Source organism: Clupea harengus, chromosome 3 (assembly GCF_900700415.2).
Source record: "Clupea harengus chromosome 3, Ch_v2.0.2, whole genome shotgun sequence".
Lineage (NCBI taxonomy): Eukaryota > Metazoa > Chordata > Actinopteri > Clupeiformes > Clupeidae > Clupea > Clupea harengus.
The window spans coordinates 2,331,912-2,359,910 of NC_045154.1; the positions used below are offsets into that span (position 1 = coordinate 2,331,912).

The 27,999-nt window shown below is 39.5% G+C and overlaps 1 protein-coding gene across 4 annotated transcripts; it reads right to left on the reverse strand.

The window, feature by feature from the left end:
* Positions 1 to 160: 160 nt before the first annotated feature.
* Positions 161 to 27,830, reverse strand: tasor2 (transcription activation suppressor family member 2). 4 transcript variants are annotated; one of them, XM_031564167.2, is made up of 23 exons: positions 27,309 to 27,830; positions 24,265 to 24,413; positions 22,257 to 22,352; positions 22,086 to 22,158; positions 19,345 to 19,436; positions 19,001 to 19,138; positions 18,183 to 18,313; positions 15,115 to 15,128; positions 14,746 to 14,845; positions 14,492 to 14,586; positions 14,193 to 14,296; positions 14,030 to 14,102; positions 13,499 to 13,570; positions 10,981 to 13,398; positions 7,940 to 8,786; positions 6,675 to 7,191; positions 6,112 to 6,588; positions 2,443 to 6,069; positions 2,238 to 2,363; positions 1,340 to 1,493; positions 1,130 to 1,235; positions 762 to 943; positions 161 to 431 (listed from the first exon to the last, which is right to left on the reverse strand). In XM_031564167.2, the coding sequence occupies exons 1-23, from the start codon at positions 27,397 to 27,399 to the stop codon at positions 334 to 336; spliced, it is 9,780 nt and encodes a 3,259-aa protein (XP_031420027.1). In that variant the 5' UTR covers positions 27,400 to 27,830; the 3' UTR covers positions 161 to 333. The 4 variants fall into 4 exon arrangements, with proteins under 4 accessions (XP_031420027.1, XP_031420028.1, XP_012677714.2 ...); XM_031564168.2 differs by having other exon boundaries at positions 2,443 to 5,961; positions 6,088 to 6,588; XM_012822260.3 differs by having other exon boundaries at positions 2,443 to 6,588.
* Positions 27,831 to 27,999: the final 169 nt, after the last annotated feature.

Genomic DNA, 27,999 nt, shown 5'->3' on the forward strand with positions numbered 1-27,999 from the left:
AATTTAACTAGCCTCTGATCTTACAGTTCCAGCCTAATTTAACTAGCCACTGATCTTACAGTTCCAGCCTAATTTAACTAGCCTATGGTCTAACACAGTACTAAACATAATTGCTGATGGCTTTCATAGAACAAATTTAAATTCTGGAAGGAAACTCAAATTAAGATATTCAAGACTCATTTTTATTCATGAGCTGAATTTATTATTTATTTCAAGTGAAATTATTTACAGATGACAACATTTGTATTTCTCATTTTAAAACTGTGAAAATAAATTATGAAGAAAGTTGACAAAAGTATTTTACATTATATTTACTTATATACAGTATCATACTTAAGAAATGGTGCATGAATCATTTGAAAGTATCTGTGAGAATGTGTTCATATTCATTGTCAAAATCCCATTCTTTCCAAAAGATTTGTCTGGAGTATCTGTTCAAAAAGACAAAGAGAGGGCAGCGGAAGAGTAAGTGTATGTATGTGCAATATAGCCTGATTATTATCTACCAATGCATAATATTTCAGACAAATGTTTAGTTTCATATTTGGTAAATAGTTGTTTTGAAATCATATTTTATTTTCTGTATGTTGTTTTTAATGGATATATACTGTATTCAATTCAGTAAACTAAGTTGTTAAATCATTGAGGAAAGCACAGTCAAAAGCCTCTGTTCAAATAACATCGCCTTCATTTTTTGTGCAAAAACCAAACCAGTTTCCAGTGCCTTTTACTGTATCTACCTACACTTTGGGTCACATTACCTGTAACGAAAACTGGAAATCGTGTGGCAGCATTCTGAACTTGGAGGCGGATCAAACAGTGCAAGTAGTTCGGGTGATCCCGGGAGATGACATCACACTCGTGGTAGGGAAGCACTTCTACCATTCCTGCTTCTTGACAGCAATCCAGGAAATGCTTCTTATCATGCACATCTTGATGTGACCTGCATGGCGGCAGAAATGAGGTTTTATGTTTTGAGATGGACAATGCTCGGTGACTCTCCTAGACTCTGTAAGCAGACACTGAAAGCAAATCTGGTGCATATACCAATTCAGTACATTCTTTTGTGTACACAGCATGTTGAAGAGAGAGCAGACATGTACAATGAGTTGGTCTACATAAGATTTACCATGCATTTTCTCTGAACCTCCGGCTGTCTCTGTAGTGCAGAAACCATTTCCACTTTCCCTTTTTGCTGAGCTCCTCCAAGAAGACAACTATTTTTTTCATGTTCTCTGATAGGTAGAGTAAAAAAAAAAAAAGGTTACAAAATTATACAGCATAACACTTTGTTTATGTGAAATGTGTTTAACATAATTCATAGTAATTCAGGTCATACCCAGTGACAGTTTGTTTAGGGCTGTTCCTTCAAACACCACAAAACCCCCTTTGCCAAACAGCTCTTGATGTGTGAGATTGACAACGTCATCTGGTTGATCAATGCCAGCAAAGAGAACACTTGATGACTTCTTTAGTTCCAGCAGATGAGGAACCTAAGGGTCAGAAACATGACTTCATATTCCAAGTATTCTGGAAAAATGTGACTTTGAAAGATGCAGTCTGTGATTCGGTATCGGTTTCACAAAAGGGTGTTGATATTTGAGCTCAACAGCCAATCAAATGACACCCCTCCCTTCTGTGCTCCTGAAGCACCGTGTTTATTGACTGGGATTGTTTACGGCTCGGTCCAAGCCACTGTGTTTGAATCTCATTTACAGAGCCAGGACTGTGTACGACACAAGGACTCTTTTTAGCGCAAACACTGAACGAACAGCTAGCGCAAAGCCATTTACAAAATCTTAGGTGGGGCATTGATCTGTATCTTGTTTGTACAAGAATGTGGAAGTTGGAAAGTGGAAGTTATTTTAACCAAATGTACTATACATCTTTGCTTTTAGTTTATATTTGTATATTTGTTATATTTGTTGAGGCTCTAGTCACTTTCTAATCATACAGCAGGCTACAGAAAATGGTATCCCTACACTATATATAAACAACGACCTTAATCTACTCTACACTATGCCTGTCCACGATAACTGGTGACAACACAGTCTGCTCTCAGCATACTATATATATGTCTCATATAGACTTCTACAAGAACATAAAGGAAAATAAAAATGTTACTCATCCCCACAGTCTGACGTTGAACGGTCCCCAGAAGTTTCTATCGGTTTTCTTCATTTTTACTCCTTAAAACAACTAAATGCATTTTTACTACAACCTATATTGTTCATTACCTGGCATATATGCTTAGAAATGTCTTCATTCCTCAAAATGATAAGTAATGGAGAAGAAGGTCTGCTGTTCTCCAGATCAAACTGATCTGGCTCCACACTGATGTGCCCTTCGTTCTCCAGCAGGTCCTGAGAGGAACATACTTTAGTTTATCATGCAATGGTTCAAACAAACCACAGATTATCAGAACTGAATAACTGTAATTACCTTTGTCTCTCTGAAAAAAGGATCCTCTGATGTCACCAGGATAAAAAATCTGTACTTCGTCTTGCATGCCTCTCTTACCACAGAATTCAGACTATCGTGAAGGCGCTCAAACAAATCCTCCTTCATCTTTCCACAAAGTTCAACAGGCTTACTGGTTCTGAGCTTTGGAGAATCCTGCTGCTTCCTGATCCTGTCAGTTTGCCTGGTGGTACTTCTGTTTGTACAAACATCCTTCATCATTGCATAATACGACTTTGCGCATTCCGCTGCAATAGCTGAAATCTTTGAGCAAGCTGCTACACTTTCTCTCTTGCAGGAGAGCCTTTGGAGACGATAGGGCATATGTCCAGATCCTTCCTCCCTCTCCTCTTTCCGATCATGCAAAGTAACCTTAATCTTGCTTTCAGAAAACACTGGAAGAGCATCACACATTTCTTCAGATGCATCCTGTTCATTTAAACATGAAAACTGTATGGTCACAGGACTCTTGCAGGGCATGCTCAATCCCTCCTCTCTTTCTGACTTGCTGCATTTGAGAATATCATTCATTTTTTCTGAAAAGATTAGATATTCAAAATCCATTGAAGACTGAGTGACATCATCCTTAGTCTGATGCAGATCATCCCACTTTTGAAGAAACTTTTCCACATATCTTTGTGTGCCTTTATGGCACGTGTTCTTAATTGTCCTAGAATGCATAGTTGTTCTAGGTTTCGTGATGGGATAGTTCTTATAGGTCTTCTGCCTGTCTTCATCATCCAGCACAGCACATATGGGGGACTCATGGCCAGACAAGCTGCAATCTCCTCGTTTGAAATCTACTGTTACTTTAAGTCCCTCCCCTTTTCTGTAATTCTTGAAGGGTTTATTACAGAGTGATTCTTGCTCACTTTCACTTGAAGATGTACTAGAGCTTTGTGACGATTCTTCCATTTGGCCAGTCCTCAAAAACGTACTGTTCACACCAAAGTATAGTGCATCATGAAGTTCCTCTTCCTCTTCCTCCCAGTGCCAAGTCTTACCAGAAGTATCAATGTGTCCTGGATTTCTCCTCTGCTGACAATGGCTCCCTGATGAATGCTTTTGTTTAGTTGAATACAAATCTTTCCAACAACCCCATTCTTGTAGTTTATCTTCCATTCTGGTTATTGAGTCTGATTCAGTGTCAAGAATTTCTTCCTCTCGATTAGTTTGGACTTGTTTTTCTTTCCTGTCCCTCCTTGTACTGGCCTCACTTATAGAATGGAAACGGTCATGTGGTGTTCTCTTTGAGAGAACTTTGAGAATCGACTCTGAATCTCTGGCGTATGGGTCCATACTACTATGTCTATGGAATGGTGAAGTTACATCCTCTGACTTAAATTCCTGATCAGTCATAGAAACATCCTCACACTGCATCTTATATGATTCGGTGCTTTGTACATTTGACTCCATATAGTCTAAGAAACTCCCTTTGAGACCCTTATTTGAGCTGAACTGGCTAACACTGTTAGGATATTTCCAGTGAATCTTTCCACTTGACTGGCTTGAACTGCTGTCAACGGAGGTAGCAAGTCTTGTTGAGAGTTGTGAGGGCCCTGAATTCTGTCTTGGCCTAGAGTTAAACTCCCGTTTATTATTTCGTTCTTTCCTGAACCACGAGATCATATGGCCAAGAGCTGCTAAATCCAGTCCTTCAGTGTCATACAAAGCTTTGTCATAAGGGTCTGAACGAGCCTCATGAAAACTAGGCTCACAAGCAGCAGATCCACAATCTGATGGAAGTTCATCCTGTGTTGGGGTAGAGCTTCGGCTGAGGGCACTGCCTGTACCCATGGTATGACTTCGCTCATCAACACAAACACTAGCATTATCAGGTATCTCGTCAACAGTAGGAGTGAGAGATCTCTTGTCCTCAATGCCTTTTAATTCATGCACTTTGGTTATATGACATGGATCATGTGCTACCTGACTTGATGTCAACACAGCCATTTTGCTTGTTTTCTGTTGTTCTTCTACATCATTTGGCGTCTCAGTCCCACCTGCACTGGACTCATCCTTTGTCTCTCCTGCCACAATACTTCTTGACTGTTTCATTTGCTCATTTCGCTCTCTTGTTAATGTTAAATCTTCATCCACATTTCCTTCATGATCGCTTTCATCCTCCCATGCTTTCACTACTGCCCCCTCTAGCAAAATCTCATGTTCCGCACTTTGATGATCAATCTCTTCCATAGCCTCCATGACTGTGTCAATCTCTTCCATAGCCTTCATGACTGTGTCAATCTCTTCCCTAGTCTCCGTGACTGTGTCGGCTCGACGTTCATTACCTGCAGTGGATTTCTCACATTCCAGGTTGCAATCTCGCTGTACCTCCATGGGTACCTTGTGTTCATATTCATTTACAGAATACGCCAGCACTTTATGCACTTGTACATGTTTTTCATTCAAATCCATGACTGTTTTATCTTCAGAATAACGGTTATTCTCTTCTGATGTTGTTTCTGTGTTCAGATTAATCTGTACTAATGCCTGTGTTTCACCATCAGTGTTACTCTCTTCCCCTTCTACCACTGGCGTCCTTGGTTTTGATCCAGTCTGATCATTCATCTTCAGATTTGCCTTAATTTCAGAGTCATTATGGGTCTCCACTGCTGTTTCAGGGTTAGTGTCATGATTCTGCTCAGTTACAGCTGGTTGAACTTCAGAATCCTGTGGAGCCTGTGGAGCCACTGCTGTTTCCGGTTGGATCTCAGTCTGATTCTGCACAGCTAAGCAAGGCTGAACTTCATTTGGCGTCTTCACTGTCGCTGCGGTTTCAGGTTTAGCCTCATTCTGATTCTGTGCAGTTATGACTGGTTGAACTTCAGCATCATATGGGACCCGCACAGCCACTGCCGTTTCAGGTTTAGTCTGATTCTGATTCCATACAATAATGACCGGATCAGTTTCAGAATCATCCTGCTTTGGCTCAGTCATGGTGGTTTCAGCTTGACTATCTTTTTGATCATGCGGAATCTTTACCGTCTCAACTTTAGAGTCACTTGGATCATCCACCATCATGACGGTATGGGAATTTAAATCACTTGGATCATGCACAGTCATGGTGCTCTCTGTGCTGGGATCAGTCTGCTCTTGTACCATTTCAACCCTTGAATCAATTGGACCATGTACATCCAAAATTACACTTGCCTTCAAACCATGTGTATCCTGCATGGTGGTCTCAGCTTTAGGATCATGTAGATATTGCTCAATCATGATGGTGTCATCTTTAGAATTGTTTGCATCCTGCACTGTCATGACAGTCTCAACTTCAGAATTATTCTGCTCATGAACTGCCACTGCTGTTTCAGCGCCTAAATCATTCTGGTCCTGAACTGTCATGACAGTCTCCATTTTAGAATCATTCTGGTCCTGCACTGTCATGACAGTCTCCATTTTAGAATCATTCTGGTCCTGAACTGTCATGACAGTCTCCATTTTAGAATCATTCTGGTCCTGAACTGTCATGACAGTCTCCATTTTAGAATCATTCTGGTCCTGAACTGTCATGACAGTCTCCATTTTAGAATCATTCTGGTCCTGCACTGTCATGACAGTCTCCATTTTAGAATCATTCTGGTCCTGAACTGTCATGACAGTCTCCATTTTAGAATCATTCTGGTCCTGCACTGTCATGACAGTCTCCATTTTAGAATCATTCTGATCATTAACTGCCACTGCTGTTTCAGCAGAAGAGTCATTATCAGTTGGTACAGACGCTGTTGCTTCAACAGAAGAAACAGTATTACTCTTTACCGACACATGTCCAAGGGGTTTGACAACACTATCATGATTGATAAAAACATTGCTCCCATTATCTGGGGGCACTGTTGTAGATTCCCCACGAGCAAAGACGTCTTCAGTGTGATTTGGAGATGTACATTTTGCCACTGAGGAGATGGAGTCTTCTTTATGACCAATTTGATCAGTACTGTTTAATTGAACAACAGTTGCACTACTGCCCTGCTGGGCCAGCTCTTTGGTGCCAGGCAGAAGTATGTCAGAAGACTTCTGTGTTTCACTCCATGTATTTGCTGCCTGTTGAACATGAACATAATCCCTGCTTTTCGGGGGCCAGTTTGTGACATCATTCACATGGTAACTGCTCCCAACAACATCGTAGACCTATTGGAGAAAGGAAGACAAAGACAGTAGGATAAAAATAACAAAATAATAAGATAAGAATAATATCATTCCTTCATGCTACTTACTCTGAACTGAGAATCATTGTTGGTTGAGACGAGCTCTGACTTTCTTTCACTCAATGGACTATTGGTGTTTGTGTTTGTAGGCCAACCAAGGTTTTCCAAAGATTGTGAGTCATGTCTTTCACTGGAGGATTCCCTTGTCTTGGTATTTGCAGACGTAAGGTCCAATGGCCTACAACCTTTCAGTGACAGATCTAACACCTCAGATGAAGATGCGGAGGCTTTCGTAGTCTCATCCCTTTGATTTAAACCCCCAGGCTCAGAAGGCAGTGGTGAGGGAACTGTCGTCAAAGAGGTGTTGAACTGTGATGAGACTTTAATCCCCTTAGATTTAGAAAATTCTGAAGTGGAGTGAAGTTCAACTTCATCAGGTAACTTTGTAAATCCACCATCTTGCATGAGACATTTTGGGTCGATGTGAAAAAATCTGGATGCTGATCTGCTGTAGAACAGACCTATCCACATGTGGAAGATCAGATGGACTTCTTGAGGACTGTCCCCGATGTTGAAATCCCATGGGCTATTCAATAGAAAGGAGTGAGAATTTTTAGAAACATTGTAAATTCATGCCGTCACAATAAATTACAGGTTTCCCATGCATTCATGATGGCACATTTATGCTAAGACCAGTTGTTCTTCTATCAGTAGCCTGGTATATCTATGCTTAGTAGTTTATATGTATAAGTTTCAGGTATGCATAGGTGTCAACATACACTGCTTATTATTATTCATGAATATACATATGGGTCAAATAGTTAAGTGCAAAATCTTACATCAATATCGAGCTGGTTCTCATTTTAAATGTAGTTATTGAGGAGCACACTAAAGCAGACTTTTAAAACAGACTTCTCTGAACAAGCCAAATACTACAAACAAGAGCTACAGTTGCTAAGCTACCTGTACAACAGCAAAACCATTTTTGATCCCAGGTACCTACACTTCCAAGTTTGGCTCTAAAAGGTAATGTTGATGTTTCATTGCAGTGTAATGTGCAGTTGATCACTGATTAACTTCGATTTCCCATTTAAAACACCGTAACTTTTCCAGAAACGGGTTAAGGAGGGGACTTCCGTTTCATAAAGTATGTCTTCTGACAGTACAGAGCTACTGAAATGGTAATCAGATTTAATAATTTAATTATATTATTTTAATTACATATGAATGCATATTTTTGGCCAATAGCCATGGGAACCATGTCCTGTGCTTTATTAACTACTATAATTAAAATTATTCTCCAAAGACAATAGGATTGACAAATGATGACATACCCGTGCAGTGCTCTCGTCACAGTCTTATCATGTGGGTCATTTGTGAACTTGCTGTCCAGGCTGAAGTCATATTGTTCCTGCCACGGTCTTGTCACTTTAATTGATCCCTCTTTTTCAACAATCTGTCTATGCCGTTTAGACCTCGGCACATCCTTGGAGATGGACGACATCAGCTGTTTCATGGGTGGCTCCCATCCATTTATGTTTACACGTGTTTTATCCCAGGAGTCTGAGGAGGCCTCGCGATGTACTTGTAGCAGTATCCTGTCATCTTTGCTACTCAAAGGTCTGCCTTGCAGTCTCAGAGAATTTGGCAGGGTGAGGGAATCTGTACTTCTTGAGAAAGCCTTGAGAGGTGCACCTGACAAACCTAACATCAGAGATGGTGGCTGTGAGTAAGAATGATCTTTCGAAATGACCACAACACATTGCCCCTTCATAAGAAGAGCCTTTGACAACAGAGACTTTGAGGGTATCGTGAATCTGTCAGCAGGGTGCCCCAGCAGTGCATGAAGGACAGACACTGCCTCTTGAGAGCCACTTTCCTTCACACTGTCTTGCCTTCCCTGTCTTTGACTGAGCTTGCTCTCTAGACCTACTTGAAGGTTTTGCAACATTCTTTCATTTTTGCCACTATTGCCACTGAGGGCTATGTCAGCCAGTAAGGTCAGAGCATCAGCTGGCAGACATGCAGCGTTGACAACTCCTTCCAGACCGCAGCTCTTCTCATCTGAACCAACACATGGCTCTTCCAACACATGCCCAGTGAGGTCATTAGCTGTTTGACACTGAGCTTGGTTTAATTGGTCAGTGTTATGAGCTGCTGCTGTGTCAAAACTGAGGCACTCTGTAAGGATAAGGAACAGAAAAGAGGTAGACAGACAAATATGTAAAAGCACAACATTTAAAAAAAGTAGTATGACCTGTCAGTTTATTTCAAATGAGATGATAGAACTACTTACATGTTTGCTAACAAACTAATATCTTTAAAATGTATTTGATAAAAAACTGCTGAAACTGTGTGAAGAGCAATAGAAAACGGAACAAACAGAAAAACTGAATAAATACAATGATTTATTCCATATATTTTTGGAAATGCCTCTGCCAAGTCCATGAACAGTGTAAAGGCACAGATGATCCTCTGATATACTCATTCCCACTACCACACCATGGATTAGTTGATATATATCGCTACCTTCAGCTAGCCAGAGGGGCTTCCTGCCAAAACTAAAATGAAAATAAAAGAATGAAATGAAAATGCAAAAGCCTTTTTTCATTTCGTTACCATGCACACAAAAACGGGCAAAATTAAAAGGAAAAAAATGTAATCGCAATTTCATTTAAATTATGTGTACGAATGATGTAGGAGGCTGTTGTGTAAAATCTGCAAATTTAAATAGATTTGTTTACATAGTTGTCATGGCGGCAAAAGCACTGAAAGAACTAAATGAATGAACTGGCTAACGTTATCTCTCACGATCAAGTTAGCTTGTTATCTGTCTTTATGTGTGAACAGTTATATAGGCTACACGAACAGATATTACTGTGGGCAATATTAGTAGTATATAGTTACTACATTAACTACTACGTTATGTGTCTATATGCGTTATGTGCTAACAGGTGAAGTAGGCTGACTCTTCCCCCTATCCCCATTGAAACAACATCAAGACGTAATGTTAACGCTACTCATCCCTGGTTGACCATTCAAAGCGGTGGCTGCTTCTCTTAATAGCTCTGCTATGCTACTGACTTCCTGGAGGCCATTGTAGATTTATATTTAAGTTTTGGAACCGAGAAACATCAAAGATCACAATGACCACCAAACATTATAGTTTGTGTGTCAGATTTAATGGTAACATTTTCCAGATCTTAACAGATTGTTCTTTGTCCTCTCCTGATGATGAGGAGGAGCTGATTAACAGTTTTGTATCAGTGAAATATGATCTTCACAGAGCTTATGGGTAGTGTAGTACTGATAATGTATACCAGACTATATTTACCTTTAATCTGAGTTTATAGAGTATATGAATATATAGATTATATAAATGAGTAAATATAGGATAAATAAGATTGTATACAATTCATTCATACAATTAGCTAATCTTCCCCTTCACGTAACTTATGATCTAATGAACTTATGACAGGCCATGGCAACTGTAAACAAATCCATTTTAAATGCAGACTTTTCATTTTAGTTTCATCAGGAAAAAAAGCCCGCAAAACGTTAAAAACATTCACATGAATGTCTTTTAGATTCTTATACACAGCTTTCTAAAGGGAGGAATTAAGTGTATGTGTGAGTGTAGGGTGACAAAACGATAAAGACAACAAGGAAGAGAGGAGAATGAAAGGCATAATAAAAAGACTGACTAGGGCAGTGGTTCCCAAAGTGTGGGGCAGAGGGGCGGAGTTACAGCAAGAGGGGGGTGTGGGTCTCAATTCAGTTGAGACTCAATTAAGATTAAGAGTCACTGACAGGTTTGGAAATGAAACCTGTCTGGGTCATTCCACGTGAAATCAACCAGTGCCTGCCCCTTGACTCTCAGATTTTCCTTATTCACTGATATTATGTGCCCCAACATCGCAAAGGAGGGTCTGCCTGTCAAATCACAATTGCCTAAACATAGGTTTACTGGTGAAAACACAAATCTTTATGACACTCCTGGAGGGACAGCATGAGCAGCAAACCTTCGAGATGTGTAGGCACACAATTTCAGTTCATAGAGAAAATGAGGGGGTTGAGTGGGAAGGTTTTCCTAAATTGCCTCATTTGACGTGGAATGACCCACTGATATCCTTGGAACTAGCCTAGCAAAACTTGTATAGTTTTTTCCCCAGGCAAAATATGTTCCTAGGCCCCACTACACTATATAATATGATTTGACATGTTTACTTCTCCCATCTATGGTCTTATCAATTTAACAGCACATGCTTATGTGATGCCAAGTGTGATGTGATTCTAGTACAAGAACTGCACTTTTGTTGAAAACCTTAAAAAGCTAATAAGGGTAAAACAACTAATCTTATCAGTAAACACTCACCATTTTCTTTGAAGACGGCTTTCCTCTTACGCAATTTTCTTGGGGGATTGGCACGTTTGTTTCTAATTGTTGATGCCTTTTTAGGCGATGGCACATCTTTAAATTGAGTCAGCTCATTCAAGTCTTTACCCAGTTTCATGCCAGGTTCCAGGGTTTTTTTGTCAGATGGTTCCTGTGCAGAATCCAGCAAACTCTGATGTTTCTGACTTTGCCGAAGGCCCTCAGAATCCTCAGTTGTGGGAGTTGCTGGGCTGGCTTGGTCTGAGTTACCCTCACAGACACTGTCACTGTTGTTTTTACGGTCATCGTTGCTGTGAACATCATCTTTAAGTCTCTTTAAATTAGGCTCAGACTCACTTGTTTCAACTTCTTTTGTCTTCTCCGCAGCTGAAGCAGCATCTTTTTTGCCTCTCCTCAAAACAGTTCTTAACTGACTGATTGAAATAATAGTGTATTCAGCACTTCTTTTCTTCTTCTTTTGAGAAGAGTCTGTGCTACAGGGTTCCTTAGCCTCATCTATAACTAACTTTGATTCACTGGAAGACTCATTTCCAGTGTTGTGTTGTTCATGAACAGTGGGAGACTTCTGTTCTGACTGACATAAAGATGAGGGCCTGTCTGGATTCTGAACTTGGGATTCCTTTGCGTGTTCTGTAGTTGCTCCTATGTCTTTGGTCAAAGCTAGTGAATCCTCTTTGTCATCCATTACTTTTGGCACCAATTCATCATTTACGGTCTCACTGATGCCTACACTGTCTGCTCTATCTGAAGATATTGAAAGCGATTTTGACTCTTCAACCTCGGTTTTCTTCAAACCACTCTCATCATCAGCTGTTTTCTGCCCCTTCAACGCTAACTCTAAATCCTTATCGAACACTTCAGTGCCATGGGGAACAAATATCCTTCCGCAGTCAGTAATTATAGTTTTTAGGTCACACCTTAGACTTGGTCTGTCCATCTTCCTTTTTGGTGGATGGCTTCTTGTAGTCTCTATACTACATTCTCCCAAAATCTCTTTCTTACCCCTCTTGGGTACATCAGTTTGACTGTTCTGCTCTATCCTACAACGTCTAGGAAAACTCCTACACATAGTTTTAGAGGGAGTTTCTGAGTCAGATGATTGGTTTTCTTCTCTTTCCTGACTCTGGGAATAACTATTTTCCAAACATTCACTGGATGCAGAATTGTTGGGTTGCAATTCAGCCTGATCAACAAATGTCTTGTTAAAATCTTCACTGTTCCGTTTCTGCAGGCTTGACTGAACTTTTTCAGTATTTGGTTGGTTCTGTTCAGCCCCCACACAACGGTCATCTGTGACCTCTGCTGCAACATTGGGAGATAAACTGCTGGACTGCTTTAAGCTAATTTTTGACACAGGTGGTTTCAATATTCTCTTGCGTTTCCTGCCTCGACGCCGAGGTAGCGTCCTCCAGTCAGGTTTGGTGGGTGCTTTGTTCTCCATTTCTGGGCAAGGAGCCACATTTGCCTCAGTCTCAGCACATTTGGCATCACTAACCTCCATAGGCACACTGGTCTTTGAACTGATATGGAGTGTACTTTCATTAGTCATCACTTCCTGAGCAGATGAGCTAATCTTCAGTGTCTGGTCATCACAAGAGTTCGCAAATACACACTCCTTTGGGAAATCTGTGGACGTCAGTGATGAAAATGACTCTGTCAAGACTTCCTGTGTGACCACTGCAGCTGCAGGTGGTGATATCTCCGTGGATACTGCTGCTACTGTAAGTTCCACCCCCAAAGTTGTAGGTGAAGTTTTTGCGGCAGGACTGCTTTCCTTGCTCATTATCTCAGTATTCCCTTTACTTAAGTCAGACAGATCATGCTGCATTGATTCAGGGGGTGACTCTGGCGGCTCATAACGGTCTGATAACTCTTCAGCAGCAGAGTTAATCCCCCTAAATGTGTCAGTAGGGCAGCTGACATCTGCTTCCAAAGGCTTCTCAAGCCATTCCCTTGTTGGAGTCCTAGAAGCCTCCTCTGGTGATGAGATGCAGTAATACACCTCATCATCCGGGTCATCTCTACGCTGCTCTCGACCAACCCAAAGCAGCTCAGTAGCCCTTTTCACAGGAAACTCAAAGGAGCGAGGCTGATCCAAGTACGATCTCATTTGCAACTGGATGACTTCTGTCCACTTTGGTGTTGGAAAAAGGTGTTTGAACACATAGGGCACATCATACTGGTCAGGAAACATACTGGCCTCCCTTGGGGGACTGCTCTGCAATCCTGGATGAATCAGAGTCCCATAATGCTCAAGGTGTTTCTCCATAAGTATTCTGATTTTCTCATGCTGCCCTGGGCCAGACTTCTCCACTTCTGTCTCTGCATAGTTCAATGCTGGCAGGACTTGAAGAATCTCAGATGATACTGGTGACTTTTTTCGACAACTCTTAGTATCTGAAGAAGAAAAGAGACAGTACTAAGGGTACTAATAATTACTTATTAAAAATAGTGTCAGATCAATGTTAATTTGCATTCATGAAAATGAAAGACATACCTCGCTGTATAGTTCGAGATTCTGGGAATATAAACAAGCCTTGTAACGCCTCTGTTTTCTCAGAGTTCGCATCTGAAACAATCAAGGTCACAGTTGGAATTCATTAAAAAACAAACAACAATTATTATATTCATTTGTACTGTATTCATCTTCTCAAAGGCAAGGCAACAAGATGTTGCAAAGACTTCCTGTCTAATTGGCAAACTGTCTACAAATCAAGAGTAGATCACTGGCCAAGTCACTTCCATAAGTACTGAATGGCAAGGGGGATTTATTGAACTGGTAACTGGCAAGTATGGGATCAGCTCATTAATGTGGCTACACTGCATTAGCTTGTACAGATTGATCTACTCTTCTCTTATGAAGTTATCCTTTCAGAAAAGGCATGTTCTGTGACCTGTTACAATAACCCACCCTGACACCAAAAAAGAAAGATCACAGTCTGAATATTATCAATAAAATAATATGGTGTAAAATGATTTGCAGCATTGGTACAACATGAACTGTATGAAATTGAAGAAAGTGTTCTACCTTCATAAGAAAGGAAGTAAGATGAGTGTAACAGCACGAAAAAGCCAGAGTCACACAACGTAAAAACAAGAGCCTGTGGGCAGAAAGGTTTTCATGATGAGTAAAAAGGTAAGACTCAATGTAGCATCATTCTGGAAAAACATATGGATTAAAAAAAACTCACTATGTCCTTCTCTTTCAGCTTTCCAGTGAGAAGTGAGAGAAGGTTGTCATCTGCCTCAGTGGATACCACTTCATAAAGACTGCAACATTTTCCTCCCACCATAACTGCAACAATAGAATTATAATACTGAGGCTGTAACAGAGAAAACACCTAATTACAGTATTATCTACCACAAAATTGACCTTGTGACATTATGGACACAACATTTACTTCACACATATATGGTTGTCTAGTCTTGTTTTCATTTAACAACACTAAGCTTTGTTTGTTTCACAAGCCCAAACTGACCCAATCCCTACCTTCACCAGAAAAACAGGTTTCAAAAATTTCCTTTGGCAATAACATCGTCAGATCAGATACTCTGATTACACTTTTGATCCTTAATGTCTTCGGGCTGAAATGATACAAAATATGGAGCAAGACAGTGTTTGAAAGAATGTTAAGACATAAGTAGTGATTAAATTACATTTGATAATGGCAGTCAAATATAACCACAGAACCTGAATACATGACTCTTTCTCAACTAAGTGTAAAGTAAAAGGTAGGAACATACAGTTGCGCTGGTAACAAAGCTCCACTGCTGGACTTCAGTCCAATTTCATAGACGAAAGAGTCAATCACCAATTGGCCTGTCCAGGGCTGGTAGCAAAACACTGTTTAAAAAAATAAAAAAAAGAGTGGTAGTAATCTCTACACAATTAAAAATATAAAACTGTAGTAGAAAACTAGATGAAGTGACAGTGTACATCAAACACACAAGAATGATAATGAATAGTATTAAACTATGACTGGCATTGCACACATTTTCCAAAGTTGTTATTAACCTATTCATACCAGTTATGCCTTGTCAAAAAAAGGCAGTAAGTTATGTAATGCCAATCTAGGGGAAAGCTATTTCTGAGTGTGAAAATATCATTCTTACCTGTTTTCTCTTGACTGAAAAAAAGGAGAGAGGGGATGTGAACACTTTGTACAGTACCATGTACATGAGCATACATACTTCAGAATTAAGCCCAGCATGGGCACTGAAAGTCACAAAATCTTTTAGGCAATGTTCTAAATAAAAGCATCACATACATCTAAAACAGATCATGGCAGCATATGTTTTTAACAAATAATTGTATAAAAAAAATCCATCTTCTAAAAAAAGCTATACCGTAATTTCCCGACTATTAACCGTGCTTTATACATTTCTGCGCACAGTAACTCTGCGTGGGATAGATACAGTTCCATTCACATTCAGTCATCCATAACATTAAAGTATCGGGTGTCGTCTGTAGCTTATTTAACGGGATGCTACGGAACACAACCCTTCACGAGAGCTGTGTACAACATGCAAGGTCTCATGCCAGTTAACCTAGCTACTCTCGAGTTTAGGGAACCATCTTAACTGCTGGTAGCTGCTAGCATGTGTTAATATGAACTCATGTTAATATGTGTGAATATGGACTCGTGTTAAGCTGCACAGGCACCCTGAGGGTTTCTGTCTTTTCCTGTTATCATTTTATTCATTCAATTGAGGAGACTGTTCAGGCATGAAAACGGGTCAGGGGTGAAAAAGGTGAGAAGGATATTACCCCTCTAGGGGGGTCCGGGGGCATGCTCCCCCGTAAGACATTTTTTAATATTCCATATTTTAAAGCATCAATCTGATGCATTTAGAGATGCTTTTTTTGCCAACCTGGGGAGAGCTGGAGAAACTTAACTTCAGCCATGAGTCCAAAACTCCTTACTAAGTATTATGCACTGATGTCACTGGGTCTAACATACAGTATAAGAGGCACAATGTGGTAATGCATAGCCCCCACAAGAGATGGTGGACATGCTGTAACTTAACTTGTCTACTCTTCCATCATGATTGACAGCCAGTACAATGTTATGTAATTCAGATTTTAATTTGGGCTGTCAATAGATACAAAAAAATTAACTAATTAATCTCACATTTTGAAAAGCATTAATCTTAATTAATCGTGATTAAAAGTTTGTTTGACTTCTTAAGACTAAATCTTATAAATTAACGAGTAATCACTTTCAGACAGCGTGTATTTTAGACACTGTTGTTTAATTGTATTTTTTTTTTTAACACAAAACTACACGCAGAACTGTGTTTTCAAAGAGGCTCAGGCCTATAACTCATACCTATAAAGTGCCAGCCAGGTACAGACTGTGTGCCGCGGAGCTGAATTTTTCGTGCTCTCTCGCCGTCATACAAGGAATGTATGCGACGGTAAATCGTAAGAATTGTCCCCTGAAGCAATTCGAATCATCTCAGACAGCCCACCGTCCTCAACTATGTTGATGGGCCGACAGTCACCGGCAACCTAAACTGCGTAAGTGTTGGTAACCTTTTCACGGACTGGTCTAGTTATTTTAGTGAAGTCGTGGAGTGTGGGTTGGCGACCATCTAACCTGGGACTGCTTTCTGTCGGGTGCTTTGCATTAAGGTGATAACTTAAAGACGAGCTGCTTCTGTGATAGCTAAATTCAGCTTGACAAATGCTACATACAACTTTAGTTTTGTCGGTTGTTCCGTCATTTTTACTCTTAAACAGAAACTTTCCGCCCAACAATCCCTCTGCTCTCTCCATCTTCAACTACCGTCTCGGTCTCTCCTATTCCTGACTGCAGGCACGCGGCGGTTTCGTGTCATGTGTCAATGCACATCGGAAGTAAACAAAGTTGCGTTAACTGACTGAAAATATTTTATCGCATTAATCTCGGCCACAATAATCTCATACATTAACGCGTTAACTTTGACAGCCCTAATTTTAATACATTTTATTGGCAAAGATAACAATTTACATTACAGTTCGTAATACTCTCAGAACCAGATCATTTTTTCTTCTTTGCCTGAACCACCAGTGTCTTCATGGCCCGCTTTCGCTGTTTTGCCACGTCTCAGCCTCGCCCCTTTCTCTTCTTCAGCAGGCGTGCTTTTAGCTTCTGATGGTGGTCTGCACTGGTGATGCAAGGCAACTTCGCGTTAATATTTCCATGCACTCGCGCTCCCTTCTGGCACGCGCACCTGTTCGCGATTCACTGAATCTCGCGCTCCCTTCTGGCACGCGCACCTGTTCGCAGTTCACTGAATATGAATACCTACAACCCCCCCCCCCCCAAAACATTTTTTCTCATCGAATCTACACGATTCACGTAGGTCACCTATTTTGGTTTCTAAACGGCAAATTTCGCCGAAAGGTGAGGGATTTTCATGCCTGCTGTTACAAATAACTAGCTATCATTTCATGCAAACAGAATTCTGACATTAAAACTGTTTTTTAAGTTTTTCTTTAGCTAGCATAGCAACCATAGCAACCAGGAAACATAACTTGCAGCATAGCCTAAAGCAACGTTTAATTTCTCAAAATCAGCTCACCAATAAATGCAGTCTTGGGTTCAAAGTGAACACAACTACTTGGGGATGATGTTACATTGACTTTACGTAGACATTAAACAGCCTGAGATAAATAATGGAACATCAATGGAGCAAGGGCTTACTCTGATATCAATGTAAGTTAGTGAATGAAGGGGGAACAGTCCCTCTCCCCTCCCCCTACTCTAATCATTCAATGGTTGCAAGTCCCACTGCTTGCGTGTCAAAAGATTATCATTTATAGTAGCCTACGAGGTTGCCAGGGAATCGATTAGCGCTTTGACTTGAGTGTTTAACATCCAAACACCATTACACTAAATAAGTGCTCAATAAATGTTTTTCACTGTGAGTGGTAATGAGGTATTTGTGCGTGTGCGTGTTTGTTTGTGCAGGGAGGGGGTAGCATTTTTGCAAAAATTCCCATCCTTATTTCATTCAACTCTTTAATGGCTAGTAGCGCTCGCAACATTAATGCATGGCATTTAGTTTTACGAGACACGATTAAATAATATTGAATAAACAGCGGCCAATACACAGGTTTTTTTATGAGACTACATAAAATATTGTAATGTGGTTCATAAATGGTGCGGTTAGTCGGGAAAATCGGGTAGAGTTACCTTTTCTCTGATGACTCAGGAACAGCCGGCTCTGCTTTTTCATATGAGAATGCCACTATTGCAAATGGGCAGACCTGCCTAGGACACTTCTCTGTGTCTTTACCTCCATTCAAAAGCTCATACATGTAGTGCTGTAAGACATACACATAACATTGCTCAGGAACACACATTTTACCTGTATAAGAAACTAAAAAGGCATTTCTAATTGAAACATTTCAATTATTGTTTCTTCTTCTGGGTACTGTTACAAAAGGTGGATAAAGCGCTCTCTGGGTTTGTCTATAAGTTAATGTTAGCAACCTGTAAGAGGTTAAGTCATTCACTTAGCTAGGGCATGTCTGTGGCATGTTTTACTGATTCTTTTTTTTGGGGGGGGGGGCTTTTATGCCTTAAATCAAATAGGACAGTAGAGAGAGACAGGAAGCGAGCTGGAGAGAGATCGGGAGAGGGATTGGGAAAAGGCCACAAGCCGGACTCGAACACTTGTCCCCATGGGCGTTCAGACCCATTCATGGTACATGGATGCTGCCGCTTGCGCCACAGCTCCCCCGTTTTGCTGATTCTAACAAATAAACGATTTATAGGATTTGATTGTCTCATAGTGCCATTCCTTGTGGTAATAATCTGGTTTAGTTGTTATTTGAGTATTGGTGAGCCTACGCAAGAAATAGGCTATAGCTTCAAAATGACCTAGCTATCAACAGGCAACGAGGCATTTCTGTGGTATCTTTTGTCTCAAAATGCTTGAAAAGTGTGCCCTGGATGTTTTACGCGATAAACACAGGACTTAGTATATTCAAATAACTTTTTTGAATTACCTGAGTTCTCTCGAATGCCAGAAAGGAGCTGGTAGTGGCTGTGACTGTTCTAAGCTGATCTGACTCATGGCAATCAAACCCTTCTGTGGGAACTGTGAAGTTCACTGTGTAGTTCTCACTCTCTTCTTTCACCCTGCCCTGTTGACAAGACATGAATATTTAGACAAAGACACATATAACTTTGAATAATCATTTTGTATATCACTGAATTCAACACAAGGGAACAAGACAGTTGTGGACACGTTTATTTCTAAACACCCAGTCTAGTTTAGAACAATGTATTTTACATTATTTATTACTTTAACTGTTTTGGATAACACATACAATCATATGATGATAGTTACCTTGGTGAGTCTCACTATAGCAATATACCCCGACTTCCCACAGTACCATCGTTTCACGTCCAGGCAGTCTGAGTACTTTGAAACACACACTCCTATCAAACAAAGAATCACACATAATATCAGATTCCTGGTCTATTACCCAGGCACAGCTCACACATTTTACAAAATAGCAAAGCATATATTCACAGATATGTACAACTTCATGAGTTGTTCATGAGTAGTTGTTATGGTATGTTTATAATGCCATGCATACCATGATCTGATACCGTAATCCTGTTGACATTAGTCATGATTACACTATTGGGCCAATGGCAGCTAGGGCCACTTTGGGCCAACCGGGGCTAATGACCTGGGGCCTCAAGCTCAAAAACTAAAATAATATGTGTTTCTACTATTTGGCCGATAGCCCCGCAATCTTGCCCTTAAACACACCCGTAACATGCCACCTTAGTGTAAACATCACCCATTTCACAAGCAAGTGGGAAGTTCAAGTTGAGATATCATGCGATAAAGCCTGGATGCCAGGCACCTACGACAGAATAAGTTAAGAAAAGATATAATCTTAAATATTTTCGAAATTGCAGAATGTAGATGTGTCCATTCTATTCCACTATGGCTTTATCCCACGATTGAGTTCAGCGCTTATTTATTTATTCACTTACATTTGCAGAGTTCGTGTAGTGCTTTTATTCATTTTAGGACATCACGATGCCTCGTACAATCATGACTATAAATGTGAAACGTAATTGTTAATGATACAAATATTCTCGTATTTATTATTGTTGTAATTATTTAAATCCGAGGATGTCTGTAGAATTGATGTGAATGCAATCACCAACGATTTCTCACAAATTCAGCCCTTAAGAAAAATCTGTCCGATTTACGACTGCTATTTAGTGTTCTTAAGTTCTGGTCTAAGTTAAGAACGAATCCCAAATCCTTTCATGAATGGCAGATTTGTCCCGGAAACTTCATAAGTGGAGTTAAGAAGAAATTTCTTCTTAACTTGTTCTTAACTGCATTCGAGAATGAGGCCCATTATCAGTAAAAATGAGTTTAAAACAATAATAATAATAATTTATGAACAGTAAATGAAGTATATGCTCGTCATCCAATCTGTAAAATACCAAGTTGGACAAAGCCTAAATGCAAAGACTATAACTGTACAGCCATTTATTTCTGAATAGCGCTGTGCTCATCTACAGGTCTACACATTTACAGCTATTGCACAGGATGTCTTTTATTGCAGATCCCCACAGCGATTAGATAAAACACATCTATTACTATTTCCGTATTACCCAACTTGCCCTTTGTTCAAATGTTTAGGATGTTAACCTGGCTCAGAAAGCCCTGATTTACTGTCTTTATCTATGTTATCAGTTCTGCATTGACATTCTTTTTCATCAGAAGCCTGAATGTGTAAAGCGAACATTCCAGCAGGGACTTTAGTGCCTGTGTGATGTCTATAAGCAACTTTTACACAAGTCCTTGCTTGTTGCAACAGAATGCCGACCCCTTTTTCAAAGAAAGGAGTGCCCTTACCTCCAATTCCAAACACCACCCACACAGATATGAAACCAGAAAAACTAAACCTTCCACATTCTTCTGACCAGGCCGACAAGAGGGCCATTCCAAACCTACCAAACTCACTTTGGGCTTAACATGCAAACACTTAATACATTTATTTTGTTAAACTGTGCCATTAGGTTCCAAAAACGTTATATATATATATATATATGTGGCTTTGACATTACCATCTTGTACAGTTGCTTATTTAATAGAACTTGTTTAAAGTTGGGATTTTCCAAATATCACAACAGATTAGTTTGATAAAATAAAGCTTGTTACTACATGAGTTAAATCAGGTGGGTTTAAGCAAGGGTGCCTGTTAAAATGAGCTGTATCACCTTAAATCGCACATCTCCCTTCTGACAATAGCCGGTTGGGGTCTTTTATGATCTACTAAATTCTTGAAGTGTGCAAGACAATTTCCCACTAATATTTAACAGCAATATGTAAACCAGCACAATCTCTGTGGACTTTAGCCTGCAAGGCACAACATCTTGGTGGCACCTTGTTAATTGCACAACAGTACGTTCAGGATGAGTTCAAAACATGTTTGGGTGTTTTTGTTTAATGTGGGCTGGTAATGATTCACATGAAGAACAGACATCTGTTCTGATCTAATCCCCCTACTGAACACAAGCATATTATCTTTAGAGCAGTAGTTCAAGGGTTCTCATGTTAAACCATGTAATTCATCTTATATTAATGATAAGTACACATATACAAGGTATATACTGCAAAGAAATGTTCTTTACTGAACTGCTGCACATTATCTAAACCACTGTGTTCTTGATCTTGTGTGCAAGCTGTGTGTGTGTGGGAGGGGGGGGGGATCTTTCTTGTGCATCTCTGGTCCTTGAATATACCTGAATATACATACAGTGTTCTCAACTTTCACTTTCAAAACTATCAGAGCACCAAGCACAAGAACATCTCAGCAACAAAGTGTGAGTATTAAACATTTGGATTTTCCTCTGTATTGCATGCAAGCCCTCAACTGGTTAGATGTCAGATTTCAGTTATTCTAAAAAATACCAAAATATTGTTCATATCATTTCTAGTTGTATTTTTACAATATAATTGATTATGTTCATGCTACCACTTCATGCTACACTACACACATACCTCATCATCTGAAACGGTTGATCACATTACAAATAGTTACATCACTTTACCCTTTGAAGGATCTCCAAGCGTAGAGATTGTGCTGTGACCAGTGAGTAGACCACTATCCCCAAGTTTGTTTGCCTGAAAGATGCATCAAAACAATATTAAAACTTGATTATTTAATTACAAATATTTAAAGCAGAACATACCATGATATATATCAATTAATTTTCCGATACCTTGCTTTCATCCTCAAACAACAGGAAGCCAAACGACTCTTCGAGTTCCTCCTCAGTGTAGCCTCTCTCTCTTTTCTCCACTCGGAAGGCAGCGTACTGGGGAAACATGTCACTAGTTTATCTCCTAGATTTATTCTAAGTCAAAATGGGAAAGAAGCAGCAGTCTTCTGCTCTTCATTTGCCTCTCTTATCAATGCTACCTCTATTGCAAAGGCAACATGCCATGCAAAGTAATGACATAGTTAATATAAGAAATAACCTCCTTAATGCTATCCAATGAAGTGACAGCCATGGTACATTCAGAATGTATCACATAGCATTTAAAGACTCACCTCTTTAAAACTCATCTGTCATCCTGATGTATTTGTTCTAATGTGTTTGTTACAATTTGTATTATTATTATTATATTATTATTATTGTTAATTTTACTATGATCTGATATGCAACACTGTTATAAAAATGTCATTGGAATGGGCATAATGCTTTGGCTGTTTATTATATTTTTTTCCCCAATTTATTTTGTAGTTCACTTTAAACAAAAGTGTCCGCTAAATACCATATACCATTTTCATCCTTTTTTAAACAGTTTATTTTTTTTTAAATGTACAGATTTAAACAGTGACTCCAGCTTTTAAAGTCTGTTTGACCATTTTATGGAGTCATGAGTTTCTCCCCACACATTTGGATAGGAGCCTGAGCTTGCCGAGTGAAGATGGTTGCCTGGACTAGCATGTTATTTATGTTGTCAAACAGAAAGTATCTTTAATTAATAGCAATTTATATTCATGTCAATAATCTGCTATCATTTACTCAGGAATTTAACTAAAGCTAACGACACAGACTAATCCTAAAAAACATTTCAATAATGGGATCAATGACGTTACCTATACACTCTATACTGTAAATAAACATCATTCAGAGCAACAAACCATGGTCATGTAACAGATAAAATATACTTAAATAACAAACAAAAGTAAAACAAACTGCCCAACCAAATTTCGCATAATAGCACAAGTTGTGTTCAAGTGAGGAATGGCATAATCTCATGGGTTCATTATCACAAGATTAACATTCAGTGTCTGTGACAAGGCAAATGTTGCTTGTGTCTTTTTTCCAAACTTGAAAGGTTTAAGACAAGCAGTTGTGGCTAATTGCGTTGCTAATCGACTTAAATTAGTTTTGAACTAAAGTTAGTCAAGTCTCCTTCTGCAGAGCCGACATGTTTCCTTTTCTGTATATGGCAGATGCCCGTCTATGCTGGTCAACTCTGAATAATTGCAATGCAGCTGACGTCCCTCTTAGCATAGGCCAGGTTTGGTCGAAATGCTCTTAGATTTAAATGTTCTTGATCATACTGATGTTACCCCCCCCTATCACTTTTAGATTTTTACGTTTGGTCTCTGGTCGCAAAGTGATGTAGGCTACTCTAGCTACTCCAGCTTATACCTCGAAATAACCTTTGTTCCTATATGTAATGAGTTACTTGCAATGTGCTTAATAACTTAACCAACTAATTGACTATTAAATTAGTTGGCAACTATTTTTTTTAGCTGATTTTAGTCGATTAAGTCGATTAGTTGTTGCAGCCCTAGATCAAAGTAAATCTAATTGTATTTTAAACAAGTTTCCCGTCTTTACAAAAGCGTCTTGCTGGCAAATGGGTAAAACCTAGTGGTTGGAAGGATACTGACAAAATATAAAGATCTAAAATGACAATGAATTTGGGGTATTTAGGGTTGCAAGTGATCCGAAAAAGTATTTTAATATGTCATCTAATTATTGTTCCTCTTAGTATGCCTCACATGATTTTTTTTTTGTTCATAAACTGACGTTACTCTGAATGACATTTTAATGTTTGTCTTCTGTAACTCATGGTAAAAACACATGACGGCCTTTATAATATACAGACATTTTTGATGCTTGAAAACTCCTTTTCATCTGTAAAAAAAACAGATCACTTCACATCCTGGTAAAACTAAAATTGTTATATGGAATCTAAAGTACTCACTCGTTTCTGCAAGATATCATTATTTATCAGATGTGCAGAACTGTAAATGAAAGACTTCCTAGACTCCTCATACAGGTAAGAGTTGTATAAGGGGGGCAGAATACTGTCATCAAATATTGCTGAACCTGGAAGCACTGGCTCCAAAAGACCTGGTGAAAGAAAAAAATGGATACTGTTAGAATTGTTACTGTTGGTTTGGCGCATAGGCGACTACACAGGATAGCCTTTTTCTATCTGCATGATCAAAACTGCCAACCAATTAACCTTGAGGTGTAACCTCAAGCAACATACCATAGTGTGCATTTTCCAAGTAGTTACCAGAAATTGTTTATTCTCGCTCCTGAAAACCTCATCGTCTTTACTAAGAATGATGCAATGTTACTTAGGCCTAATTTTCTTTTTTTTAGAGGTAACACGATGATAAAGCTACAATACATTGTTGTTTGGAAAACAGTGGTTTGTGAACTTTGAACCAGAGGTATTCTTTACCTTTATATCGAAGAACTGATACATGCCAGCGAAGCGAATGTATTCCATTAATTTCTGTTGGAGGAAGGCGATTGTGACAGACGAGAGAATTGGGCCAAAAAAGTTGGGGAGTTTCATTCTATGCAAATGAGGAGCGAATTTCACTGGTGGCCAATCAGATTGTTTGGTGATGTCTCTGACTGTTTGAAAATTGCAGGACTATGGTGTCGTTCGGCCGTTTAATTTGCAAAAAAAAAAAAGCTTGGAGGGCCTTGTAAGGGGTTGTTGTTGTTCCTGGTATGTTAGATATTTAATCCTGTGCTAACTTTAACAGAATGACAGTTCTCATATAAAGACATGGATAGCCTACAAGCTGGTTAGCTTGCTAACTAGCTCACTACTCCAGTCTGTTACACTATTTCCACACACCACAACATGCCCACATCGCTGGCATACTACAGTACTGACAGTAAAGAGACCAAGCGACCAGCTGGCGTTCGTTTTCAATGAGAATTGGTGATTTACAGCGACAAGAGACAAGCTGCCGTTTCATCGGCAACTAGGCGGGTGGTCTATTTTATGCAAATACTAAGCGACGCCATACGGCAACTGTCACTGCACGATGGTAGTCCGCTACCCGATGGTAGTCGCGCACATCGCGCACACTCAGACACAAATGGTTTACAGCAGAAGGCTCAATGTCAACATATGGGGTTGTCTTAACGCATAATGTGGGTATATTTAATGTAATATTTAATTATTAAAAGTGTGGACACAGAGTAAGGGTAAAGGCAAATAGTTTGTATTATGAAGAAGTGAGAAAATATAGCAGTAAGTAAAACAAAGAAAGCATTGATGTGTTAGCCAATAGAACTTGACAGGGAGAACAAAAGAGGATATCCAGTATATCTTTAACTTCTTTATTATACAAACGTTAAGAACTTACAGCTGTATACAATGACCAAACTTCATAAAGTATACCGTCTTTCGCGAACTTCCACTAGCTGTAGCTAGCGATTGTATTCCGCTGTCGACAGTGTCGCAAAGTGACGCATGCGCGACTACCATCGGGTAGCGACTACATCGGGTAGTGCGCATGCGCGACTACCATCGTGTAGCGACTACCATTGTGCAGTGACAGCGACCACCAATGGGAGAGACTTGTAACTTTAACCTCAACTGGAATCAAAAACGATGGACCAAACTCCTTAGACAGTGTTTTTTGTATATAAATGTAATTTGTTTGGCTTTTTTCGCCTTAGATGTTTTAAAAGTTACCGAGAAAGACACTATATAATCTAAAAACTTGTTATTGTAAAAATATATCTGAGGTGATTTGTGAGACGTCTGCTAGCCAAACTGTCTAACGTTAGCACGTTAACAAACTAACTATCTACATTTTTCAGTGAAACTGACTGGGATTCATTGTACAATAACCAACAACTGCATGTAAAGATTACTAAAATAATTATTGTAATAGCAGCATGGTCAAGCCAAATCAGCAGAAAAAGGCTGTCGGATTTACTGGTTAAAATGTTTTAACATTTTTTTTATGTGATAGAGATGATAATTTTACCCTCCCATACCTTCATTGTGTGCTGTGTGTGAATATAATAATAGTTTATGATCATTAATCAACTTTCATTGAAACTCAGGTTCTTGTTATTCAACAACACTAACCATTGTACCACTGATCACACATGGTCAATTTCCCACACTTAAAAGTGGTATCTACAGTATTGTGATAAGCAAGCCAACAGATTAAAGCAAATCTGGCCCCCCACTGACCAGACGTCTCATCGGCCCCCAGGTAATTTGAGAATGAGACCCCTGGTTTAAAGGTATTGAGGCTCCCTTACAACATACAGGTAAACGGTCCTAGATTACATTCTAGAATCTTCTGAGTAGTTCAGAGCAAAGTCACGTGTGTTAACAGCTCTATGACTGAAAACAAAGGATATGGCACACTCCCAAGAAGAACCAGTTTTTCAAACATTACCACTCGAGTGAGGCACACAAACACACATTACAGACAAGTCGTAAACTATGGTTAAACTTTCTCATTCGCAACAGCCTGTCACCTAAAATGTAACAGAAATGTTAGGTTGCAATGCAAGTTATTGCATATGTATCCCCTTTTAAGTAACGTTAGGCCTACGCACACCCAGGTGTGACAAGGTTACACATGTCTTTTGCCCTGTAACTTAGGTCTTTACAAACATAGTTGCCAAGTCCAAACTGTGTATAATTGGGTCAAAATATGGATAAAGCTAAATGTGCTCCTTTCAGAACGTAGCCAATTAGCTAGGCTAATATTTTTTCAACGCAACCTGTGAGCTAATTTAACTGTACTTGGGTTTGCTAGCTCTGACACTTTAGTAGTGTGACAGAACTTGATGCGTTTTGCCAAAACCCTCTGAGTTGTACTAAGAGCCAAGCAGCCAGTGTAGCAAACTAGTCTCACACGGTCTGACCTTCGCTTCTTACTGAGACAATCATGTGATAAACACAATACTGAGAATAGAAAGCTGCCATTTCGTCAAAGATCAATCTAAAATGGAGAAGCTCATAGTCACCTTCTCTCGGTCTGATATCATTCTCCATGATTAGGCTAGCTAGCGAAGCGGAGTTTCTGGTCAGTCTGTTTTCTCTCCTTTTGAAGAACATCAGAAGAGTCTGTCATCATCAGCAACAAAAAAAGTAATCCAAAATGTCATAAATCAGTAGCTTTGTGTTACTCGTTGGCTGCTCAAATTCCGTATTACTGTAGACAACACATTGTTACGCCACTGGCTTGCTCGGTTAGGTCCTCTTGGGAAAATATGTTGCAACCAGGAAGCGAGATGTCATAAACAGTTAATGGGAGACTTAAGGCTGGAATACCGGTATCCTTATTTTGCAAATATTGTCATTATATTTCTGCATTAGCCTATATCTTACTCGTTAAGGACGGTGGCGGTTCGCTCCAGACTTTAAACGAAACCTAACTTGTCAAGAAAGAAACAGAAAGTTAAGAAGTACCAGTCTGCCATTTTGTAACTTCCTCAATGTAAGTCAGGTTGCTTGCTGGTTGTTGCTGCTGTCAGTAAAGGCTATGTTGCCGACAGCAGTCTTAAAGCGGTCAATATGTCATAGCCTACATCAATAAACTGTTTATGAAACAAAATGGTTAATATTTGTAAAAAATGTCCGCAACTGTCATTTTGTGGTTAACAGAAGCTAACTGATTAAACATCCTGAACATCTAACATATGTAGCCTACACGTG